Source organism: Elephantulus edwardii, unplaced genomic scaffold (assembly GCF_000299155.1).
Source record: "Elephantulus edwardii isolate Elephantulus edwardi_28Jun2011 unplaced genomic scaffold, EleEdw1.0 scaffold00064, whole genome shotgun sequence".
In the NCBI taxonomy this organism is placed as follows: Eukaryota; Metazoa; Chordata; class Mammalia; order Macroscelidea; family Macroscelididae; genus Elephantulus; species Elephantulus edwardii.
The window spans coordinates 15,580,840-15,602,796 of record NW_006399814.1 but is presented as its reverse complement, the minus strand read 5'-3'; the positions used below and the strand labels follow the sequence as shown (position 1 = coordinate 15,602,796).

General features: G+C 39.3%; 1 protein-coding gene across 1 annotated transcript in view; it reads left to right on the top strand.

The window, feature by feature from the left end:
* SLC22A4 (solute carrier family 22 (organic cation/zwitterion transporter), member 4) overlaps positions 1-21,132 on the top strand; it is a 73,180-nt gene extending 52,048 nt beyond the window's left edge. The window contains exons 6-10 of the mRNA XM_006888147.1: positions 1,905-2,005; positions 8,890-9,104; positions 15,513-15,695; positions 19,123-19,258; positions 21,057-21,132. Of these exons, the coding sequence (XP_006888209.1) occupies positions 1,905-2,005; positions 8,890-9,104; positions 15,513-15,695; positions 19,123-19,258; positions 21,057-21,132 (711 nt within the window). The remainder of the gene's footprint in view (positions 1-1,904; positions 2,006-8,889; positions 9,105-15,512; positions 15,696-19,122; positions 19,259-21,056) is intronic.
* Positions 21,133-21,957: the final 825 nt, after the last annotated feature.

Genomic DNA, 21,957 nt, shown 5'->3' with positions numbered 1-21,957 from the left:
GGGCTTTTCTTGGGTGATTGTTGTTCTTGACCGCTGTTGAGTTGAGCACGACTCATAGTGACCCCATGAATAGAAGGCCTGAAGCCTTTCCATAACCATCAGCCTTTATCAAAGTTCACAGAGTTTCTGGAGGCATGTTGTTCTACTCGACAGCAATCAACACCAATGACATTCCTGGTGGTGCAATGGTCAAGCACTTAGATAATAACTAAAAGACAGGCAGTTTTAACCCACCAGCCACTCCATGGGGAGACTCCACAGGGACATGGGAAAAGGCCTGGATATCTGCTCGCATGAAGATTACAGTGTCGGAAATCTTCAGGGGAAGTTCTATGTCATCTGACGGGGCCTCACTATTACAAAACAACACTCTTATTAGTGAAGGAGAAAAAAGGTAGTATGGCTGCGAGATGCCTGGGAAGATATCTGTTTCTACAAAGAAGCATGTTAATATCGGGAAGCATTTGCTACAAAGGTACATCTGACACTCTTGCTTTGTAATAAAGGCATGTCCTTCCTCTCTTATTAGATAAATATCATAGGGTGACAAAGTCCTTGTACTTTTAACCCTAAGGAATTCTACCTCAAAGCCTTTCATTTTATTCCAGTTCCAACCCTAATAAACTTGGCTATCTAATCTCCTAATATCTTTTCCTCACTGGTGAGGTAATAATATAAAAGAATAAATTTATTGGGTGTTTACCATAATTCAGGTACTGTGCTAATCTTTTTATATAAATTATCTCATTTAATCTTCTCAAATCTCAATTATTAATGCTCATTTTAGAGAAGTAAACTGAGTTTCAGAGAAGATAAATAATAACTTGTCCAAGGTCTCTTGAGTGCCTGAGTCAAGACAATAAAATAACTAAAATTTATGTTAATCAGATAGGACCTCGAAGCCATTTGGAGTTTATAGTGAACCACACAAACAGGGCTTAAACAGCTCTGTGTAACAAAAACCATCCAAAGCGATGATCATGAATCAAGAAAAGGCTGTGTTAACAAACAGGCTTTAACGTGAAAAGATACTGCAGCTAATGATCTGTATTTTTTTTAAAAAAAAATCTGTCTTAAGTGGACTAAGAGTATTTGAATGAATTAGAATAAAAGTTACATTTGTAAGTGGCCTTTTTTGCTATGGTCCACTGAGCTAATTCCAACTCATGTTGCTGTTGTTATGCACCACCCAGTCACTTCAGAACCCTGCCCTGTCCTGAGCCAGTCTCATTGACTCCGACACACCTGCCCCCATTGCCCCAGTTACTATGTCAATCAATCTCGTCCAGGGTCTTCCTCTCCTGCACTGTCCCTCCACCCTTCTGAGTATGATGTCCTTCTCCAAGGATTAGTCCCTCCCTCCTGGCCACATGCCCATAGTATGTGAGACAGAGCTTCAAAATCCTAGCCTCCAAGGAGAAACTTGATTTCACACTCTCTAAGACAGACAAACTCATAGCAACCCTACATAACAGAGTAAAACTGTCCTGCCGTGTCTCCTAGGTTGTACTCTTTCAGGGAACAGAATGCCAGGTCTTTTCTTCTGTGGCAAAATGGTTAGGTACTTGACTACAAACAGAAAGGTCAGTGGTGGATGCCTTTATTCCCCTCAGATTTCAGACTTCTGAGTTTGTTCAAGGCAGAGCGAAAGTTGTATGCATAAATGTTCCCATCTTCTATCTCTTAATTTCATGGTGGTGTAGCCCATGTGGAGCTGCACTGCTCACCCAAAGGTGGTGCTCTCTGGTGGTTTGAATTCCCCACAGTCTCTGAGGGAGAAAGATGGGCGGTCTCCTCCCGTGCTATTTACAGCCTCTGAAAATCCACTGGAGGGTCAGCTCTGAGCCACTTCTGACTCAACGGCAATGGGTAAGAGAATCTCATGGTTATTTCTGTTATTTTAGCTACAAGAGCTAAAGCCCCTGAAGCAGCCGAAAGTTTTCATTCTGGACCTATTTAAGAATCGGAATATTGCCACAATCACCATTATGTCTGTGTTGCTCTGGTAAGTAATAAGTGATCTGGAAATGCGTACATATCGTATGCATAAGTATGCAACTGATTTATTGTCTTTAGTTCAGAGGAAACATCTGGGCAAGGTCTGAGAGGCTCTGAGGCAAGGTAAAAAGGATAGCATTCTCTTATCTGCCACATGCTGTCAGTTTGGCATAACCAGTGGTGTTTTATGTGTTGCTATGATGCTGGCAGCTATACCAACAGTTTCTTAAATACCAGAGGGTCACCCAGGGTGGATAGGTTTCAGGGAAGTGGTCCATACAAAAACAGATTAGGAAGGAAGACCCAGCAATCTGCTTCTGAAAAGTGGCCAACAAAAACCCTATGACTCACAACAGAATATTGTCCAGCATAGTGCTGGGAGATGAAACCCTCAGGTTGGCAGGCACTCATAATATAGTGGCTGCACAATGGACTTTCCTACCAACAATTACAGAGATGGCAAAAGAATGGACAGCATTCTGTTCCGTTGAACATGGCGTCATCACAATCCGGAGCCACTCAATGGCAACTAACAACAACCGCTCACAACCGGAAGTTAACTGTAGATGCCTCGATACAATTTAAGGAACTGGATGCTAAAAAAGTGCAGGGAACTATATCAAAGTTTGCAGAATTGTAACCCATAGGGAAAGGATTCCTTCTCCTCCTTAAGTTATTGAATTATGAGATTAATGATGTCCCTGGTGCCTCAGTACAATTGCTAATTCACATTTTGCTTCCTGAAACTGCATTGGCTTTGGTAATTGAACAGTGATGTTAGAATTCCCTGCATCCCCACTCTCTGGACTTGAAGTCTTTTTACACTTGCTTGTGACTCTATGCTTAAGGCATTTGTCTGTTAACCAAAATGCCAGTGATTCGAATCCACCAGCAGGAGGAAGATGAGGCAGTCCACTTCTGTAAAGATTTCTAACCCTGTAAACCCCATGGGGCAGCTCTACTCTGTCCTATGTTGTTGTTGTTGTTATGTGCCGTCGAGTCATTTGCGACTCATAGCGACGCTATTCACAACAGCCCTAAACCCTGCTCTATCCTGCGCCAACCACACTGCCTCTGACACACCCATCCCAATTACCCCAGTCACCGAATCAATCCATCTCATAGAGGGTCTTCCCCTCCTGCGCTGTCCCTCCACCGTCCCAAGCATGATGTCCCTCTCCAAGGACCCTCCCTCCTGGCAACATGTCCAAAGTATGTCAGACGAAGCCCCAGAATCCTTGCCTCCAAGGAGTAGCTTGGTTTAATCCTCTCCAAGATGAATTTGTTTGTTTTCCTGGCAGTCCATGGTACATTCAGTACCCTTCTCCAGCACCACAGCTCAAAAGCATCCACTCTCCTTCTGTCCTCCCTAGTCATTGTCCAACTCTCTGATGCATAACAAGCGATTGCAAATATCATGGCCTGTATCAGGTGCACCTTAGTCTCCAGAGAGACACCGTTGTTCCTGAGTACTTTAGAGAGGTCCCTAACAGCAGACTTTCCCATCGTGATATGCTTTTTGATTTCCTGACTGCTGGTGCCAAGAGTGTTGACTGTGGAGCCGAGCAAACTGAAGTTGTGAACAATCTCAATCTCTTCGCCATCCATCCTGACGCTGCCAATTGGTCCAGTGGTGAGAATCTTTGTCTTCTTGACATTGAGCCTCAGTCCATACTGAAGGCTGCAGTCCTTGACCCTTCCTAGCAAGTGCATGAGGTCCTCCTCAGTTTCAGCAAGCAGGGTTGTGTCATCTGCATAGGGTCACTAAGAATCAGATTTGATTCTGTGATAGTGAGTTTGTGTTTGGGGAATATCAAACTAGTAAAGTTATTGACTGGCAAAGAAGTAATGAATTTACCTTATAGATCATATTTAACAAGACATCTGCCAAGAAATGAGACAAAGGAGAAAAACTTGTCCTACAGTGACAGTGACACACACAGAGATGAAAATCAGAATGAGTAAAGCTACAGCTAGTCTATTTGAAAAAATGAGTGTCAGAGTCCAACTTTGAATTGATCAAGTGTGTCCTAAGCACATGCTATTCCTTGCTATGACCCATCTTGGTTCTTACATGTCAGCATATCTCTCAAGTGCAAGTTTATCCTGAACAACGGTGTTACTGAGCCAATAATAAACTGTTGTGGTGTAATTTTGAGCCAGAACTTACCCATAACTGACCCTCCGGAAAGTTTCAGAGGCAGTAAATTGCATGGGAGGAGACTGCCCATCCATCTCCTGCAGAACAGCTGGTGGATTTGAACTCTATGTCTTTGGGTTGACAGCACAGCTTATCACTAAGCCACCAGAGCTCCCTAGTAATATAAACGAGTGACTAGTTTTTACCATCCCTGCACATATCACTAAAAACTGTAAACAATTTTAAGATCTCTACAGCAGTGGAGTTTAATTTTGCTCTGCATTGTTTGAAGTTAACTCTTGTATTATTCTACCCAAGACCAAAATAGATCCATTGCTGTTGAATAGATTGCAACTCATAGCAACCCTATAGCATAAAGCAGACTTGCCTGCTGCCATCTCTGAGGCTGTACTCTTTGAGGAAGCTGACCGATGCATCTTTCTCCCATGGAGTGGTTCATCAGTTTTAACCAAGCACATTTACAACTGTAGCCACCAGGTCTTCTCACCAACGTAGTATATAGTGTGTATTTTTGAAAGACCCAATTGGGATTCTAGAGACATCTTTTCAGACATTCTTTGCCTTTCAGTTATGTTAGTAATAAGCAAGCTTGTGCCTATAGTGTACTGTACAGTTATTATTTCCAAGAAGCTTCTGGATGGAAGTTAACTGTAATAATAGGATATGCAGTTTATATTTTTTTGATGTTTGAAATTTTATGAAATTTCATTCTTTTCTCTAAAGTGAACTTCCCTAAATAAAAATTTACTGTGGGGGGATCCCATAGAACTAAAATTTTATCTTTTTTTTTTAAAAAAAAATTAGTTCTTGGTTTTATGTTTACTGATACAACTGACATTCTTTCTTCAAATACCACCCCTAAGGGAATGAAATATACAAACTATTCAGGAAATAATGAAACCTGCAGTCAGTCAGCTTAGGATAGGCATTGTTGAACATTGGTATATGTGGGTTTTGCTGTTGTTGCTGCTGTTGTTGTTAGGTGCCGTCAATTCAGCTCAACTCACAGTGACTCAAAGTGTACAAGTGTGAGCCCTGCCCAATCCTGCACCATCCTCACAGTCTCCACTGGGTCTGTGCCAGTAGTTGAAGGCACTATGTCAATCCATTACACTGAAGGCTTTCTCCTTTGCTGGCCTTCCTTCTTTTCTAGCATGATGTCCATTTCTAAGGACTGGCTTTCAGTTTTCAGTATGGATTGTTGTTGTTGTTGTTGTTGTTAAGTGCCATCGAGTCATACATGACTCATAGCAACCCTATGAACAAAAACCTGAACCCTGTGCTATAACTATCGTCATTCCTCTGAGTTCAAAGAATTTCCAGAGGCATGTTGTTTAGGAAGTGGATGCACTCCTGCTTCCAAGCCTGTCTTAACCTGGAAGCTCTTCCAAATGCTGTCAACCACTGGTAACCATTATGGCATCTGACACACCAGTGGCACAGTATTGAGCATTCACAGCAACCCCAAGTTATCTCAGTACCACAAATTGATAGACCAGTTCTGTAACACTTAAAAGAATGTTAGTCCCAAACAAAAGTAACAAGTCAGTATGGATTACATGTCAACAACAAAAAAATCTTTACAACTGGATCAGTAGGAAGCATCATAAGTGGAGAAAATATTGAAGTTGTGTGTGTCAAGAATTTCATTTGAAAAAAAAAAAAAAGAATTTCATTTGGCATCCACTTCTGAAATAGCTTGCCTTCAGAAACTCTATGAACTTCTTGTTGTTATGTGCCATCAAGTCGCTTGCTACTCATAATGACCCTATATGTACAAGAGCCCTAAACGCCGTTCTAGCCTGTGCCAACCTCGCCGTCTTGGAAGACTAAAGTCTTTCGTGTTCAAGACTTTCATTCATAAGAGCTATGTGTCATCTACAACTCGATGGCACTTAACAACAACAAGATTCATAGTGAACACCTGTGGAAGTCACTGTATTTTACACAGGGTGAATCAGCTATCAAAACTCTCTTTAAAGTATTAAAGAGCAAGAATGTTAGTTTAAAGACTAATGAGTTCCTGATCCGTGCCATAGTATTGTCAATTACTTCATATACATGTGAATGTTAAGTAATGGATAAAGAAGACTGAAGAAGAACTGATAATTTTGAATTGTGGTGATGGTGAAGATTATGGAATATACCTTGGATGGCAAAAAGATCAAACAAAGTCCCCTTCCAAGGACTGACTGCTCCTGACAACATAGCCAAAGTATGTGAGACAGTCTCAATTCTTGCTTCTCAGGAACACTCTGGCTGCATTTCTTCCAATATACATTTGTTTGATGATCTTCAGTACGTGCTTCAAGACCTCTTCACTTTAAGCAAGCAAGGTTGTGTTATCTGCCTATCGAACATTGTTAATGACTCTTCTTCTAATCCAAATGTCACATTCTCGGATGATTTGATAAGCATACTAATTGAATTGATATGGTGAAAGACTTGTAACCTTGATGTACACATTTTCTGATTTTAAACCACACAGCTTACCTTTATTCTGTGCAAGTGGCTGCCGCTTCTTGCTTCATAGATAGATTCTTTATGAGCACAAATAAGTGTCCTGGAGTCTTCATTCTTCTTAATGCTATCCATAATTATTATTATATCCCTGTGGATATTATTCTATCACTGACAGCATTGCATTTTAGGCCAAAACTTAAAATATTCTTTTTTATAATGAGTATGACACCATTCCTCTACAATTTGTCATGGTAGATCATACGATTGTGTGATTAAAAATAGCCAATATCAGGCCTCTTCATCCTTAATGACCAAGATTTCTTTTATGGGTTTCATTTTCATTTTTGACAACTTCCAATTTTCATGGCATCATATATCATATGTTCAATATTCCAAATTATTAATGAATTTTTTTTCAGCTGTTTCTTCTCCTTTTGAATCATGTCACATCAGCAAATGAGGCCCCGTCATTCAGTGGAATCTTTACTACAATTGCTTTGTTAAGGTAGACTCTGCTTTGAGAAGGCAATTCTTCTCCAGTCACATTTTGAATGCCTTCAGTCTGAGGGACTCATCTTCTAGTACTGTGTTAGACAAAGTTCCACAGCCTTGTAGAGGGTTTTTGACTGCTCACTATTTAGGAATGGATGTCCGATCTTGCTTCTTAGTCTGAAAGCTCCACTGAAATCTTTCGAATATGACTGACATCAATGCTTTTCAGCACTCTGGAGAGGTCCCTGACAGGAGATTTCCCCAATGCAATTAGTCTTTTGATTTTCTGACCACTGGTGTTTAATGTTGACTGTGGAGTCAAGCAAGCTGTAACTGTTAACAACCTCAGTCTTTTTCTCCATCTATCCTGGTGCTGCCAATTGGCCCAGTGGTGAGAATCTTTGTCTTCTTAATGTTAAGCTTCAATCCATATTGAAGACTACAGTCCTTGACCTTCTGCTGCAAGTGCTTCAGATATTTTTCAGTTTCAGCAAGCAACGAAGACCAGAGGAGCTGTGGGAAGATACCAAGAATATCGTTCATGAAGGATGCGAAAAGTCATTACAAAGAAAGAAGAAAAGACCAAAATGGATATCGGAAAAGACTCCGAATATTGCACTAAAGCACTGAGAAGCCAAAGCAAAGGGAAGAAATCAAGAAATTAGGAGCTAAATAGAAGACAAGGCAAAATATTATAATGAAATGTGCAAGGATCTGTAGTCAGAAAATCAAAAGGGCTGAACTTACACAGCATTTCTTAAACTGAAGGAATTAAAGAATAAATTCAAGCTACAAGTTGCAATGCTTAAGGATGCTAATGGGCAAAATATTGAATGAATCAGGAAGCAATAAAAGAAGATAGAGTATACAGAGTCATTGTACCAAAAAGAAGTGGCTTACACAAGAAGAATTTCAACAAACAACATATGATCAAGAGACAATGGTAATGAAGGAGAAAGTCCAGGCCGCTCTAAAGGATGTAGCAAAAAGTAAAGCCCCAGTAATTGATGGAATACCAATTGACGTATTTCAACAAACAGTTGCTTCCCTGGATGTGCTCACCAAGTTGTGCCAAGAAATCTGGAGGAAAACTACCTGGTCAACTGACTGGAAGACATCCATATTTATTCCCATTCCAAAATAAGGTGACCTGTCAAAGTGTGCAAATTATCAAACAATATCACTTATATCACACACTAGCAAAATCCTGCTGAGGATTATTCAGAAACAAATGGAACATTATAGTGACAGAGAACTACCAGAAATACAAGCTGTGTTTAGAAGAGGTGGTAGCACTAGGGACATTAGTGCCAATGTCAGATGGATCTTGGCAGAAAGCAAAGAGTTCCAGGGGAATGTCTATCTGTGTTTCATTAACTATGCAAAGGCGTTTGACTGTGGATCACAAGAAATTGTAGCTAACCGTGAGGAAAATGGGAATCCCAGAACACTTGACTGTGCTTATGCAAAACCCGTCCTTTAACTAGGAAGCAGTTCTCAGAACAGAGCAGGAAAACACTGAACTGTTCAAAATCAGGAAAGGAGTGTATCAGGGATGCATCCTCTCTCCTTACCTTTTCGATCTATATGCAGAACAATGTGGCATCAAGATTGGAGGAAGACCCATCAATAATGTGATACAGATGACACATGTGGCTAATCCTGCACATATAGGACATCAAGTTCCAGACAATTCTTGATCATAGTGAAATTTTAAAGTGACGGAAGCCATCTTTTTGTAATTTTGCCTCTTTTTTTGTTTGTTTGTTTTTCAGGATGTTCACTTCAGTGGGTTACTTTGCTCTGTCTCTCGATGCTCCTAATTTACATGGAGATGCCTACCTGAACTGTTTTCTCTCTGCCGTGATTGAAATTCCAGCTTATGTTACAGCCTGGCTGCTACTTCGAACCCTACCCAGACGTTATATCATAGCTGGGATACTGTTCTTTGGAGGAAGTGTGCTTCTTTTAATTCAACTAGTTCCTATAGGTAAGAAGTTAACCAATATTAACAGCTTTTCATAAAAGAGCCTCAAAAAGCTACTTATTTGTCATTGTTTTCTACTTAACACAGCCTTTATATTCTAAATTATTCATAAACCAATTAGACAAGTTGACTAGGTAGTCTCCAAGGTTCAAGCAAAAAGTAAGCCTTGAGGAATCATCTGAAATCACCACTTTAAGAAAAATAACTCATCTAACTTGGATCCACAATTAACTTTGGTACCAGCAGTCAGGAAATTGGGAGATGTAGTGCACTTGGAAAGTCTGCAGTCAGGGACCTCTCCAAAGTATTGAGGAGTGATGATGTCAATTTGAAGACTAAGGTGCATTCAATTCAGGCCACAATATTTCTTATCATTTGCTATGCATCTGAAAGCTGGACAATAAATAAAGATGACAGGAGAATTGATGCCTTTGACCTGTGGTGTTGGAGAAAAGCACTGCACATCCAAACGACTGCCAAAACAACAAACAAATGTCTTGGAGAAAGTGCAGCCAGAGTGCTTCATGGAGGCAAAGATGATAAAGCTTCATCTCACATACTTTGGGCATGATGCTAGGAGAGGCTGCTCCTTGGAGAGGGACATCATGCTTGGAAAGGTGAAGAGTAAGTGAAAGAGAGGAAGACCCTCAACCAGGCGGATTGACACAGTCATTGATGCAATGGGCTCTTGTGTGTCAGGAAGTGTGAGGATGGCAGAGGATAGAACAGGGGTCGGATCTATTCTTCACAGGGTTGTTATGAGTCTTACTTGACTAGATGGCACCTAATAACAACATATTCATATGTAAAATGGACAGTGAATAAAGAAGACTGAAGAAGAATTGATGTCTTTAAATGATGGTGTTGGGGAAGAATACTGAATATACCATGAACTGCCAGAACAAACAAATGGTCTTAGAGAAAGTGCAGACAAAATGCTCCTTATCACAAGGGTGAGTTCCTGGATAAGAACATCATGCTTAGTAAAGCCCAGGGTCAGTAAGAAAAAGGAAGATCCTAGGCAGGGTGGATTGATACAGTGACTCAGACATAGAAGATGGCACAGGAGTGAGCCATGTTTTTGTCTTGTTATGCATAGGATAGCTATGAGTAAGAATCACCACAATGGCATCTAGCAAATGCAACAATCTATAGCTATCACACAGATGTTAAGCCAGCACAAGAAATCCCCAGGTCTGATTTATTGATAACTCAGCTCATTGATATAAAGGCAGAACTGCCTCATAGCTGACCCTCCAGCATGTTTTCAGAGGCTGTAAATCACATGGGAGGAGATTACTCATCTCTCTCCTGAGGAGCAGCTGGTGGATTCAAATGGACTATCTTTGGAATAGCAGAGAAACTCCCTGCCCAGTGGGCCACCAGAACTCCCACCTCTGGGAACCACTAAAAAATTTTGAACTCTGTACCTTTGTCTAAATTTATATTTCATGTAAGTGGGATCATATAAAATAGGCCCTTTTGTGACAGATTAATTTCACTCAGCATAATGTTTTCAGGGTTCATCTGTACTGTAGCATGTAACACAGGACAGAATTTTCCCATGGTGGCAGAATATTCCACTGTATGCACATACCACATTTTTTTAATCTGTTCGTTATTAATCATTATTTCCACATTTTGGCTATTGGGAATAGCATTGCCGTGAGCACTGGTGTACATCTCTCCTCTTGCTACTGCTACTCATCTCTCCCCCTGGTGGAGTTCTGTTTAAACAATTGCTTCTTTGTCTCCATATAGTTTTCATAGGACCATAATTGCATATTGTGAAACTTTAATTCTTCTCAGTGCTCCTCATAATTTATTTATTGTGAGCCACATAATCAAAAGGGTCAAACCAGGCTGCTCCTTGGAGGCAAGGATTCTGAGGCTCTGTCTAACATACTTTGGGCATGTTGCAAGGAGGGACAGGTCCTTAGAGATGGACATCATGCTTGGTAAGGTGGAGGGACAGCGCAGAAGGGGAAGGCCCCCTATGAGGTGGATTGATTCAGTGACTGGGGTAATCGGGATGGGTGTGTCAGAGACAGTGCAATTGGCACAAGACAGAGCAGAGTTTAGGGCTGTTGTACATAGGGTTGCTATGAGTCGCAAGCGACTCGACGGCACATAACAACAACAACATTCATTCTGTATAGGGAGCTCTGATAGCCTAGTGGCAAGAAGCTGTGCTACAATCCCGATGGTACATGGTTTGAGGCCACCAGGTGCTCCGTGGAAGAAGAATGAGCAATCTCCTCCTGTGTGATCAAGTACCTCTGACAACCCACTGGAGGGTCAGCTATGGGTCGGTTCTGTCTTGACAGTACACAGTAACAACATTCATTCTGTATAGTGAGTAAATCATTCGAGAAGCCGTCCTATATGAAGAAGAATGTGGCATCCAGGTTACAAGAAGAGACTCATCAATAACCTGTAAAATACAGATGACACAACCTTACTTGTAGAAAGTGAAGATTTGAAGCACTTTTTCTTTTTCCAAAGCTTTCACGGAAAGCTTATTAATGTTGAAAAGAAACTTTTATTTTGTTTTTAAATATTTTATTATGCTTTTAGTAAAAGTATGCATAGCAAAATAAGTTTCCATCCAATAATTCAACACGTATTGTCCAGTAACATTGGTTATATTTTTGTCAAGATTCTCATTATTTGCCCTCCCTTAGCCTTTTTTATATTATTTTTATGTACATTGTGTTTTATACAATCATTCATATATATTGTGTTTTATATAATTAATTACTATTGATCTATGTATTTTGAACAATTAGATATATCTTGTTTAGTTATCTTCCTATTTTAACAACAGTAGTCTTATGCAGTATTTGTCCTTTTGTAATGGAGTTATTTCACTCACCATAATGTCCTCCAGGGAGCTCTAGTGGTCTACTAACAAGAAGCTGCACTGCAATACTCAAGGTACACAGTTCAAGGCCACCAGCTGCTCTGAGGAAGAAGGATGTACAGTCTCCTCCCATGAAATTAACTATCTCTGAAAACCCACTGGAGGGCCAGCTATGGGTTGGTTCCAACTCTATGGTACACAACGCACATACAACAATGTCCTTTAGACTTTTCCACGTTGTGCACCCTTTTATGAATATGTCATTGTTCTTTAGTGCTACTTACTATTCCATTGTGCTCTTTCCATTTGTCTGTTGATGGGCATTTCAGTTGTTTCCAACTTCTTGCTATTGTGATAAACAGATGTACATATAACCATTTGTGTCTCAGCTCTGATTTCCCTGGGATATATTCTTAGTAGTGGAATAGCAGAGTCATATGGGATTTCTATGTTTACTTTACCTTTTTGAGGAAACACCAAACTGCCTTCCCTCATGGATATACTATTTTACGGTGCCATATCAGTGCATGAGAGTTCCAATTTTCTCACAACCTTGGCAACATTTATTATTTGCTGTCGTTAACTTTTCGATTGATGTTGGTGTGAGATGGTATCTCATTGTTTTGATTTTTATCTCTCTGATTGCTAGTGGCTTTGAACATTTCCTCATGCATTTGTTTTGCTGGCCATCCAAATATCCTCCTTAGTGAAAAGTCTTTTCATGTCTTCTGCCCATTTTGTAATTGGGTATCAGCTTTTTTCCTTCTGGAGGTACAATTTTGTATTTTGTAAATGTTAGTTATGAGTACCTTGTCTGAAATGTTGTTGCCAAATATTTTTCCTAGTCTGTGGGCTTCCTTTTCACCATATTGGAAAAAAGGTTTAGAAGCACACAAGGATTTGACTTTTTTTTTTTTTAAATTTAGGTTGTTTATTTTTCATTTCAGTGAACATCTACAGAGATTTGGGGATTCCATTCATTCATTGTTGCACCCTTCTCCCCGCACAAACCCCCCCCCCCCCCCCCCCATTTGCTCCTCTCCTTGAAAAGCAAAAGAAAAACTCCCTCATTGGTACACAATCCCCCCGGATTTGACTTTTTTTGTGTGTGTGTGTCAACCAATTCTTTTTGGTATCGTAACTCTGTGTACTCCTTCCATTTTCTTTTGATGCTTCTTTTTGTTTTTGTTGCTTTTCTATTTATATCAAATATGATTTTACTTTTAGAAGGTCCCATATATCAATTTCATCCTCTCCCAGTTTTAAATTTTTTACTATAAGTCTATTCATGCCATAGACTAGGGTTGAAGCTTTTGTTAATGAAGCCTTCAGTATGGGTTATACTTCAACATAAAAAAAAACCCAAAAATCTTCATAAGTGAACAAATAGACAATATTATGATAAATGGAGAAAATATTAAAGTTGTCAAGAATTTTGTTTTACTTGGATTTACAATTAAAACTCATGAAAATGCTAGTCAAGAAATGAAACCACACAATGCATTAGCAAAATCTTAAGTGCTAAAGAGAAAGGATATAATTTTTAAGACCAAAGTGCACCTGACCCAAACCATAGTATTTTCAGTTGATGCATGTGAAAGTTGGACAGTGACTAAGGAGTACCAAAGAAGAATTGAGACCTTTGAATAATGATTTTGGTGAATAATATTGAATACACCTTGACTTACTAAAAAGAATATTTTGTCTTGGACAAAATGTAATCAGAATGCTCTTTAGAAGCAAGGATGGTAGAGCTTTGTCTGGCATACTTTGGGCATGTTATCAGGAGGGGCAAGTCTTCTGAAAAAGGGATCACACTGGGGAAAATAGAGAGTTATAAAAAAAGAGGAAGATCCTTAAGACGTGGGTAGAGAGAGAAATGGGCACAGGATATCAACAGACATTTCTCCAAAGAAGACATTCTGATGGCAAAAAAACACATGAAAAAATGTTCAAACTCCCTAGCTCTAAGCCAGGTGCAATTCAGAACAACTGTGAGTTATCATCTCACCCCAGTAACAATAGCAAAATTCAACAGAGCAGCAAACAATAGATGTTGGTAAAGTTGTGAAGAAACTGGAACCCTTATTCACTATCAGTGGGAATGTAAAATGATGCAACCAATATGGAAAACAGTATGGTACTCTCTCAAAAAGTTGCTAATGGAAATGCCATTTGACCCAGCAATTGCACTACTGGGAATATGTTGTTTTTGTTGTTAAGTGCCATCAAGTCATAGGTGACTCATAGCAACCCTATGAACAAAAGACCTGGACACTTGTATAATTTTCGTCCTTTCTCCAAGTTCATAGGGTTTCCAGAGGCAAGCTATTTTGGAAGTGGATGCCACTCCTGCCTCCAAGCTTATTTTAATCAGGAAGCTCCACCAAACATTGTCCACCATGGGTAACCATTCTTGCATTTGCACACCCATGTTTATTGCTGCTTTGTTCATGGTCGCAAAGAGTTGGAAATAACCCAAGTGCCCATCAACAAACAAATGGATAGAGAAGCTGTGGTATAGTCACACAATGGAATACTATGCAGCACTGAAAAACAAGGAACTCAAGAAATATTATACAAAATGGGTGACCCTGGAGGACATTATACTCAGTGAAATATCTCAGTCACAAAAGGACAAATACTGCATAAAGCAGGGTTTAGGGCTCTTGTACATAGGGTCGCTATGAGTCTCAAGCAACTTGACGGCACATTACAACAACCACTACATATTTGCCAATTCTAGATATTTTACTTAAGTGGAATTACACAAGTATTTGTCTTTTGGTGTCGGATAGATTTTACTAAGCTTATTTTCAATATTCATTGATGTTCTAGCATCACTCTTGTTAAATCTGAATAATATTCCATCATCATATGAATATACTATGTTTTTCAATCTATCCATATGTTGACTGACACTTGGATTGGTTCCACCTTTTGGCTATTGCGAATGATGCCACAGTGAACTTTGGTGAACAAAAATCTGTTTAAATGTTGGAGAGGATGCAGAGAGGTGGGAACTCTCATACACTGTTGATGGGATTGTTGGATGGTACAGCCACTCTGGAAGACAGTTTGGTGTTTTCTCAAAAAGCTGAACACAGAAATTCTGTATGACTTCACTCATAGCTAACTATGACTCTTCACTGGTTTTCCAGTGCTACAGATCACATGGGAGGAGATTGCCTAGCTTTCTCTCAAGATGCTGCTGGTGGATCTGAGGCTCTAGAAAGGCGTGGCTTTTGTGTTAACAGCACATCTGCCTCCGTAGAAGGCTGCCAGAGCTTCCCAGCAGAGGCAGTGCTGGGTCATACATCTTCTTCTCTTCGAAAATTAAACTTAACTACATTAAATGCTGACAACTTACCATGAAACTTTTGTACCAAATAAAAGAAAAATAGACAAAGGTCACTGAACACATAAATGATCTAAAATAACTGTAGAGCAAAGTACAAAGCTGCAGCTCACTCTCTATTCTTGCCCACGTGCAGTGATTCATATCACTTTTAAAATGCACCTCTATTTTCACTACCTCTCTTTTCCAGATTACTATGCTGTGTCCACTGGTCTGGTGATGCTGGGGAAATTTGGAGTCACCTCTGCTTTTGCCATGCTGTATGTCTATACTGCAGAGCTGTACCCCACCATGGTCAGGAACATGGCCGTGGGGGTCACATCCATGGCCTCCAGAGTGGGCAGCATCACAGCTCCCTATTTCGTTTACCTAGGTGAGACGCATCTTATCAGTTTGATCTGGCTATAAGTTTGTTTAAGCATAAAAGTTGGTTGTTGTTAAGGGAGCTTTGGTGGCCTAGTGTCAAGAAGCTGCGCTGCAATCCTGAAGGTGCTGGGTTCGAATCCACCAGATGCTCCTCTTCAGAAGAAGAGGCAATCTCCTTCTGTGCCAGTTGGATCCAATTTGACAGTATACAACAAGGGGAAAAAAATGATAAGTAAATTTAAAAAGTTTTAAAAAAAGTTGTTTATTTTTGTTGTGTACTGTTGAGTTTGGGACCAACCCAGGCTGACTCACTAGCAGGTTTTCAGGCAGTGAATCACACTGGAGTTGACGTCCCATCTTTCTCCAGAATCACAACTGGCAGATTCTAACAATAAGCCTTGGGTTGACAGTGCAGTTCCTTACTACTAAGCCACCAGAACTTCCTATGCATAAAAGTAATAAATATTATTAAAAAATCAAATTGTACCACTAAGAGAAAGTAAAATAAGATGAATGAGACCTTCTAAGAATCAAATCTCTATATATCAAAAAACGTCAACAGGGTGAAAAGAAAACCCACAGACTGGGAAAAAATACTTGCTAATGACATATCTGAAAAGGGACTCATATCTAAAATTTATACACTACTCTAGCACATCAACAATAAAAAGGTAAACAACACAATTACAAAATGGGGACAGGATGAGTAGACACTTCACCAAAGGCATTTGCATGGCAAACAAACACATGAAGAAGTGTTCAAAATCCCTCGCTCTCAGGATGCAAATCAAAACAACTATGAGCTATTATCTCACCCCAGTAACAATAGCAAAGTTCAACAGAGCAGCAAGTAACAAATATTGGTGAAGTTGTGGAGAGATTTGAACCCTTACTGACTGCTGGTGGGATTGTAAAATGGTTCAACCACTATGGAAGGCAGTATGGTGCTTTCTCGTGGAAAAAAATATCATTTGACCCAACTATTCTGCTACTAAGAATATACCCTAAAGAAACCAGAGCTGACACTCAAACAGATATGTGCACACTCATGTTTATTGCTGCATTGTTCACAATAGCAATGAGATGGAAGCGACTCAAGTGCCCATCAACAAATTAATGGTTAGAAAAATGATGGTATATTCACACAATGGGAAATTTCACAGCACTGAAAAACAAGGAACTCATAAAATGGTTCACAACATGGGTGACTCTGGAAGACATTATGCTGAGTGAAATAGCTCAGTCACAAAAGGACAAATACTATATAATATCACTGTTATAAAAAAAGATTGACATGGGAGTTTGGGGTTGGGGAAGATTAAGAAAAGAGGGGATTAATGATGAACACTGTATTTGAACAGATGAAGGAAAGTACTGTTTAAAAGGCATATATATTAGGTACTATTTGTATCACAATAGTTTAGAATAAAAGGTACGTAGCAAAGTGGACTGAGGAGGGATGGGGAGGGAGAAAATTATGCAAACTGAATGAATTTTTTTAAGTAAAGTGGGCATGTAGGGAGGAAAATGGGCAACAATGAATGAATGAAGACCCAGCTTTTCTGTAAAATTTTGTTGAGATCCCAATTTAAAAAATTTAAAAGAAAAAACTTCTAATTGCACAGGAAGTAGTAGGAAAAGTACAATTTCATCTCTTAGAAGGATAATAATCAGCAAAATGCAAATCTTCCAGTCTGGCTACAGATTCTGGTGCAGCACTTCACCCTCTAATCATAATCCCTCAGAGCTAGGTCAGACCTCACAAGTTAAAAGGACACAGTCCTCCAGACTGCCAAGTAAGGCAAGCTTTCAGACGCCAGCTGTAAGCTCGGGTGCCCCTAGGATGCTCACACTTCTAGTCAGGAGTGTTAACTACAAGTTGAGTTGCTAACTATAAATCTATTTTCCACTTCCTCAGGACATCAGCAGCAAGCTCAGAGCGCCACATTGCCCCTCTCGTTTCCAATTTGCAGCCTCCAAGTACTGAAGTCAATAATTCACTAGAACAATTCCCAGGACTTGTAAAAAAGTGTTAAACTTATGATCACAGCTTTATTTTTGGAAAAAAGATACAAATAAAGATATCTATATGGTAAAACCTGGGAGAGTTTCCAATGTTGGGGCTTCCATGTCCCCAAAAGGAACACACTGCTCTCTCATGTGCATCATCAACATTTTTCACCAATCAGGAAGTCTGTGCAGCTTCAGTGTCTAGAGCTTTGATTGGGGTCTAATTATGTGATGCAAACTCCCTCTTTCTTCCCTGAGGTCAATCAATAGTATGACCTGATTATGGGGTGGATCTTTCTTACCTGGCTAGCCCCATCCTCGTGTTAGCTCACCACCTCCCTGGGCCAGTTGTTATGTGTGACCTATACTTGGACCAGGAAGCAGTCCTCAGAACAGAGCAAGAGAACACTGCATGGTTCAAAATAAAGAGTAGAGGACATTATGCTGAGTGAAATATCTCAGTCACAAAAGGACAAATACTATATGGTGCCACTGTTGTAGAATGAGGCTGACATCAGTGTGGGGGTAAAACTGAGAAAAACTGGATAAATTATGTTTACTACATTGAAGCTGATGAGGAAGAGAATAGTTTAAAAGTAATATATTTTAGGGCATTATGATTATCATAAGAGTCCGGAATTAGGGTTGCAGAGTGGAGTATACTCAGGGTGGGGGTGGCGGTGTGTGGGGAGATTGTGTACCAGTGAAGGAGTTTTTCTTTTGCTTTTCAAGGAGAGAAGTGAACTCGGGGTGCGGGTGGGGAGGGCGGGGAGAAAAGTGCCACAGTGAATGAGTGGAAGTTCAAAATCTCTGTAGATGTTCATTGAAATTAATAAAAATAAAAATTAAAATTAAAAAAAGGAGTGCATCAGGGATGCGTCCTTTCTCCATACCTTTTTAGTCCACACACAGAACAGAGAATTTGGGAGGCTGGGATCTATGAGGAGGAATGTCAAATCAGGATTGGAGGAAGACTCATCAACAACTTGTGATATGCAGATGACATGAACCTGCTTGCTGAAATTGAGGAGGACCTGAAGTGCTTGCTGCAAAAGAGGAAAAACTGACGTCTTTCCATCTCCCTTCTCCAACTGCTTCCACCCTAAGAGGGGAGTTTTAGTCAATAAAAACTTCCAGCATAGGAACATCTGTCACACGATTAAGTAGTAGCTTAGAGAGTACCTGTTGACAGGAAGGCACTTAAAGTAATAAAACTCAAGTAGGTAAATGGTTATAGAAATGCAGAGTCAATGGCATCTGCTAAGAAGAGACCATGATACCTTGTTCGCTTTTTTGTCTTCTAAAAATGTTCAGTTTTAAAACTGTTCTTAAAATCTTTACAAAAATTATTTTCAAGAGAACCCAGGGAATCTGGTTTTGTGTTTCATGTTTTAATTGATGCTTTTATTCACCATGCTTTACAGGTGCTTATAACAGAATTCTACCTTATATCGTCATGGGCAGTCTGACTATCCTGATGGGAATCATAACTCTTTTCTTTCCTGAAAGTTTTGGGAGAACTCTACCAGAGACTTTGGAGCAGATGCAGAAAGTGAAAGGGTAAGTGCAACTCTTTTTTAAAAAAGACACCAAAATTCCTCAAAAAGAATACATTAAAAGAACAAAGGAGATTCTAGGGGGAAAAAAGAGTATTAAGTAGAAATTAGCTCTGTTGTTAGGTACCAACAAATTGACTATGACTCACAGCAGCCTTGTCTTACCCTGCACCAGCCTCACCGCCTCCGTCACGCTCCTATCCACTGTGGTGGTCATTCTGTCAGTCCATCTTCTTGAGGGTCACTCTCTGACCCTCCACTTTTGCCAGCATGACATCTCTTTCCAAGGTCTGGCCCTTCCTGACAACATGCCTTAAAGTATGTGAGATGAATTTTCATCATCCTTACCTCTAAAGAGCAGCCTGGTTTCACCTCCTTCCAGACAGATTTGTTTGTTCGTTTGGCAGTCTGTGGGATATTCAAAACCCTTTGCCAGCACCACAGTTCAAACGCAGCCATTCCTTTTCTGTCATTCTTATTCATTATCCAACTTTCATATGTATAGGAAGCAATTGAAAACACCGTGACTTAGATTGAGGAGCACACCTTAGTCTTTATACTCATATCCTTGCTCTTTAAGCTTTGGAGAGGTCCTTGACAGCAAATTTTCCTAGTATAACGTATCTTTTGATTTCTTGGCTATTGCTACCAATGGTATTAATTATGGGCCCAAGGAAAATGAAATCATTGACAATGATTTTTTGAAGGACTGATGTCTTTTGACTGTCTTTTGACAATGTCTTTTCTCCCATCTAACATGATGTTTCCAGTTGGTCGTTATGAGAGCTCTATCAGGTAATAAAACATATTGTAAAGCAATGACCATTAAAACTGTGATAATGGTATTGGAATAGAAATCAGTGAATGAGGTAAAAGTTAAACAAGAAACATAAGAATTCAGTAGATGATGAAAGTGACAGTAAAAAAGGCAGATTATTTGCTGAGAGGATATTAAACTGTTCGGTTATCCACATTTGGAGGAGACCTCCAGATAGATAAAAAGTAGGCATGAAAAAAATTAAAATGATAAATGTATCAGAAGTAAACAAATATTTTTTATTACATATACAGAGAAGATCTTTATGGGCTAAACTTTTAAAACAAGCAATAAAGTGAAAGACATAATGGAAAATGAAATTTTTTAAACTGTTAGTATGGCAAAAAGAAATAGATAAATAAAAATAAAAGCCAACAAGTCAAGAGAAAATATTTGCAATATATAAAACTGATTTAGGATTTATATACAAATATATCTTCACAATTAGAAAAAAGGCAACCAACTCAGTAGAAAAATTGTCAAAGGATAGACATTTTATAGAAGAATAAATATGTGACCAATATATACATGAAAAACATATTTGTCCATTAATCTCTTCAATGTTTACCAATCTCATCAGTCAAAAGTTAACATTTTAAAAATTTTGTATTTTTTCTTTATTAAGTGGACAAATAATTTATTATTTTATATAAATATATATTAAGGGGAGCTCTGGTGGCCTAATGGTAAAAAGCTGTGCTGCAATCCTGAGGGCACACAGTTTGAATCCGCCAGCTGTTCCATGGGAGAAGGACGGGGACAATCTCCTTCTGCATGATTAACGGCCTCCGAAAACCCGCTGAGGGTTAGCCATGGGTTGGTTCCCACTCGATTGTACAATATACATTATCAGTTCTAAACTCGGGAGACTCTTGATTGAAAGAAAATAATTACTTGCTTATTGACTAGAGAAATGCCATTCATTGTCAGATAATGATAAATACCTTGAATATTTCATTTTCCTCAGCAACTGTTTTATTTTTAGGTTCAGATCGGAGAAAAAATCAAGTGAGCTAAAGGAGAAAGAAGACTATCCCAAGGTTTTAGTAACTGTATTCTGAGAAACATCTACCTCATCTGGTCAACTGGAAGAAAGAGATACAGAAGACTCTGTGAAGAAATGAAAGCCTTTCCTGCTGAAATGGATCTGTTCTAATGACTGACACTAAAAAGGACCCTACTTTTGAGAAATACTTGTCTTATAGTAATGTCTAGACTACTCATCTAGATCATTCTGTCACTTTAAAAAAAAAACAAACCCAAAACCTCATTTCTACAGAATGCAAATAATTTCTTCCTAATTAATTTGATGAAATGAGTTTCAGCTTGTCTTAAATGTTTTACACAAAGATTGGTAAAATCAATATAAAAATATTAACACTTATTTCCAAACATACAAATATATTTAAATAAACATAATTTTATTGTACTAACACTATTATTTAATGAGCTGTGGTGGCCTAGTCCCTAAACTGTTACGATGCTAACCAGTGGGTTCCAGCAGTTCAAATCCAACAGCAGCTTCGTGGAAGAAAGACAGGTAATCCACTCCCCCCAAAACTCATGAACAACCTCAGAAACCTCCGGAGAGAGTTGCTGTGATTCAGAATCGACTCATAAGCAGTGACTGAGTGAGTGAATTGTGTGGTGACAACAGTATGCATGTGAGTGGGGTAAGTGACACAGCAATTCAACAGTATGGTAGTGTTTTGAAGGGTACATTGCCTGTTGTGAAAACCAAAAGTAGTATTTTTACACAGAAAAATTTACACACCTTTTTGAGGGAAATTCATTGCAGATAATAATATCATTTTATGAGTGAAATGCAGCAAGACATCAAGTAACTTTGCTCATGTGCTGGTCCGTTGACCTCCAAAAAGGGAATC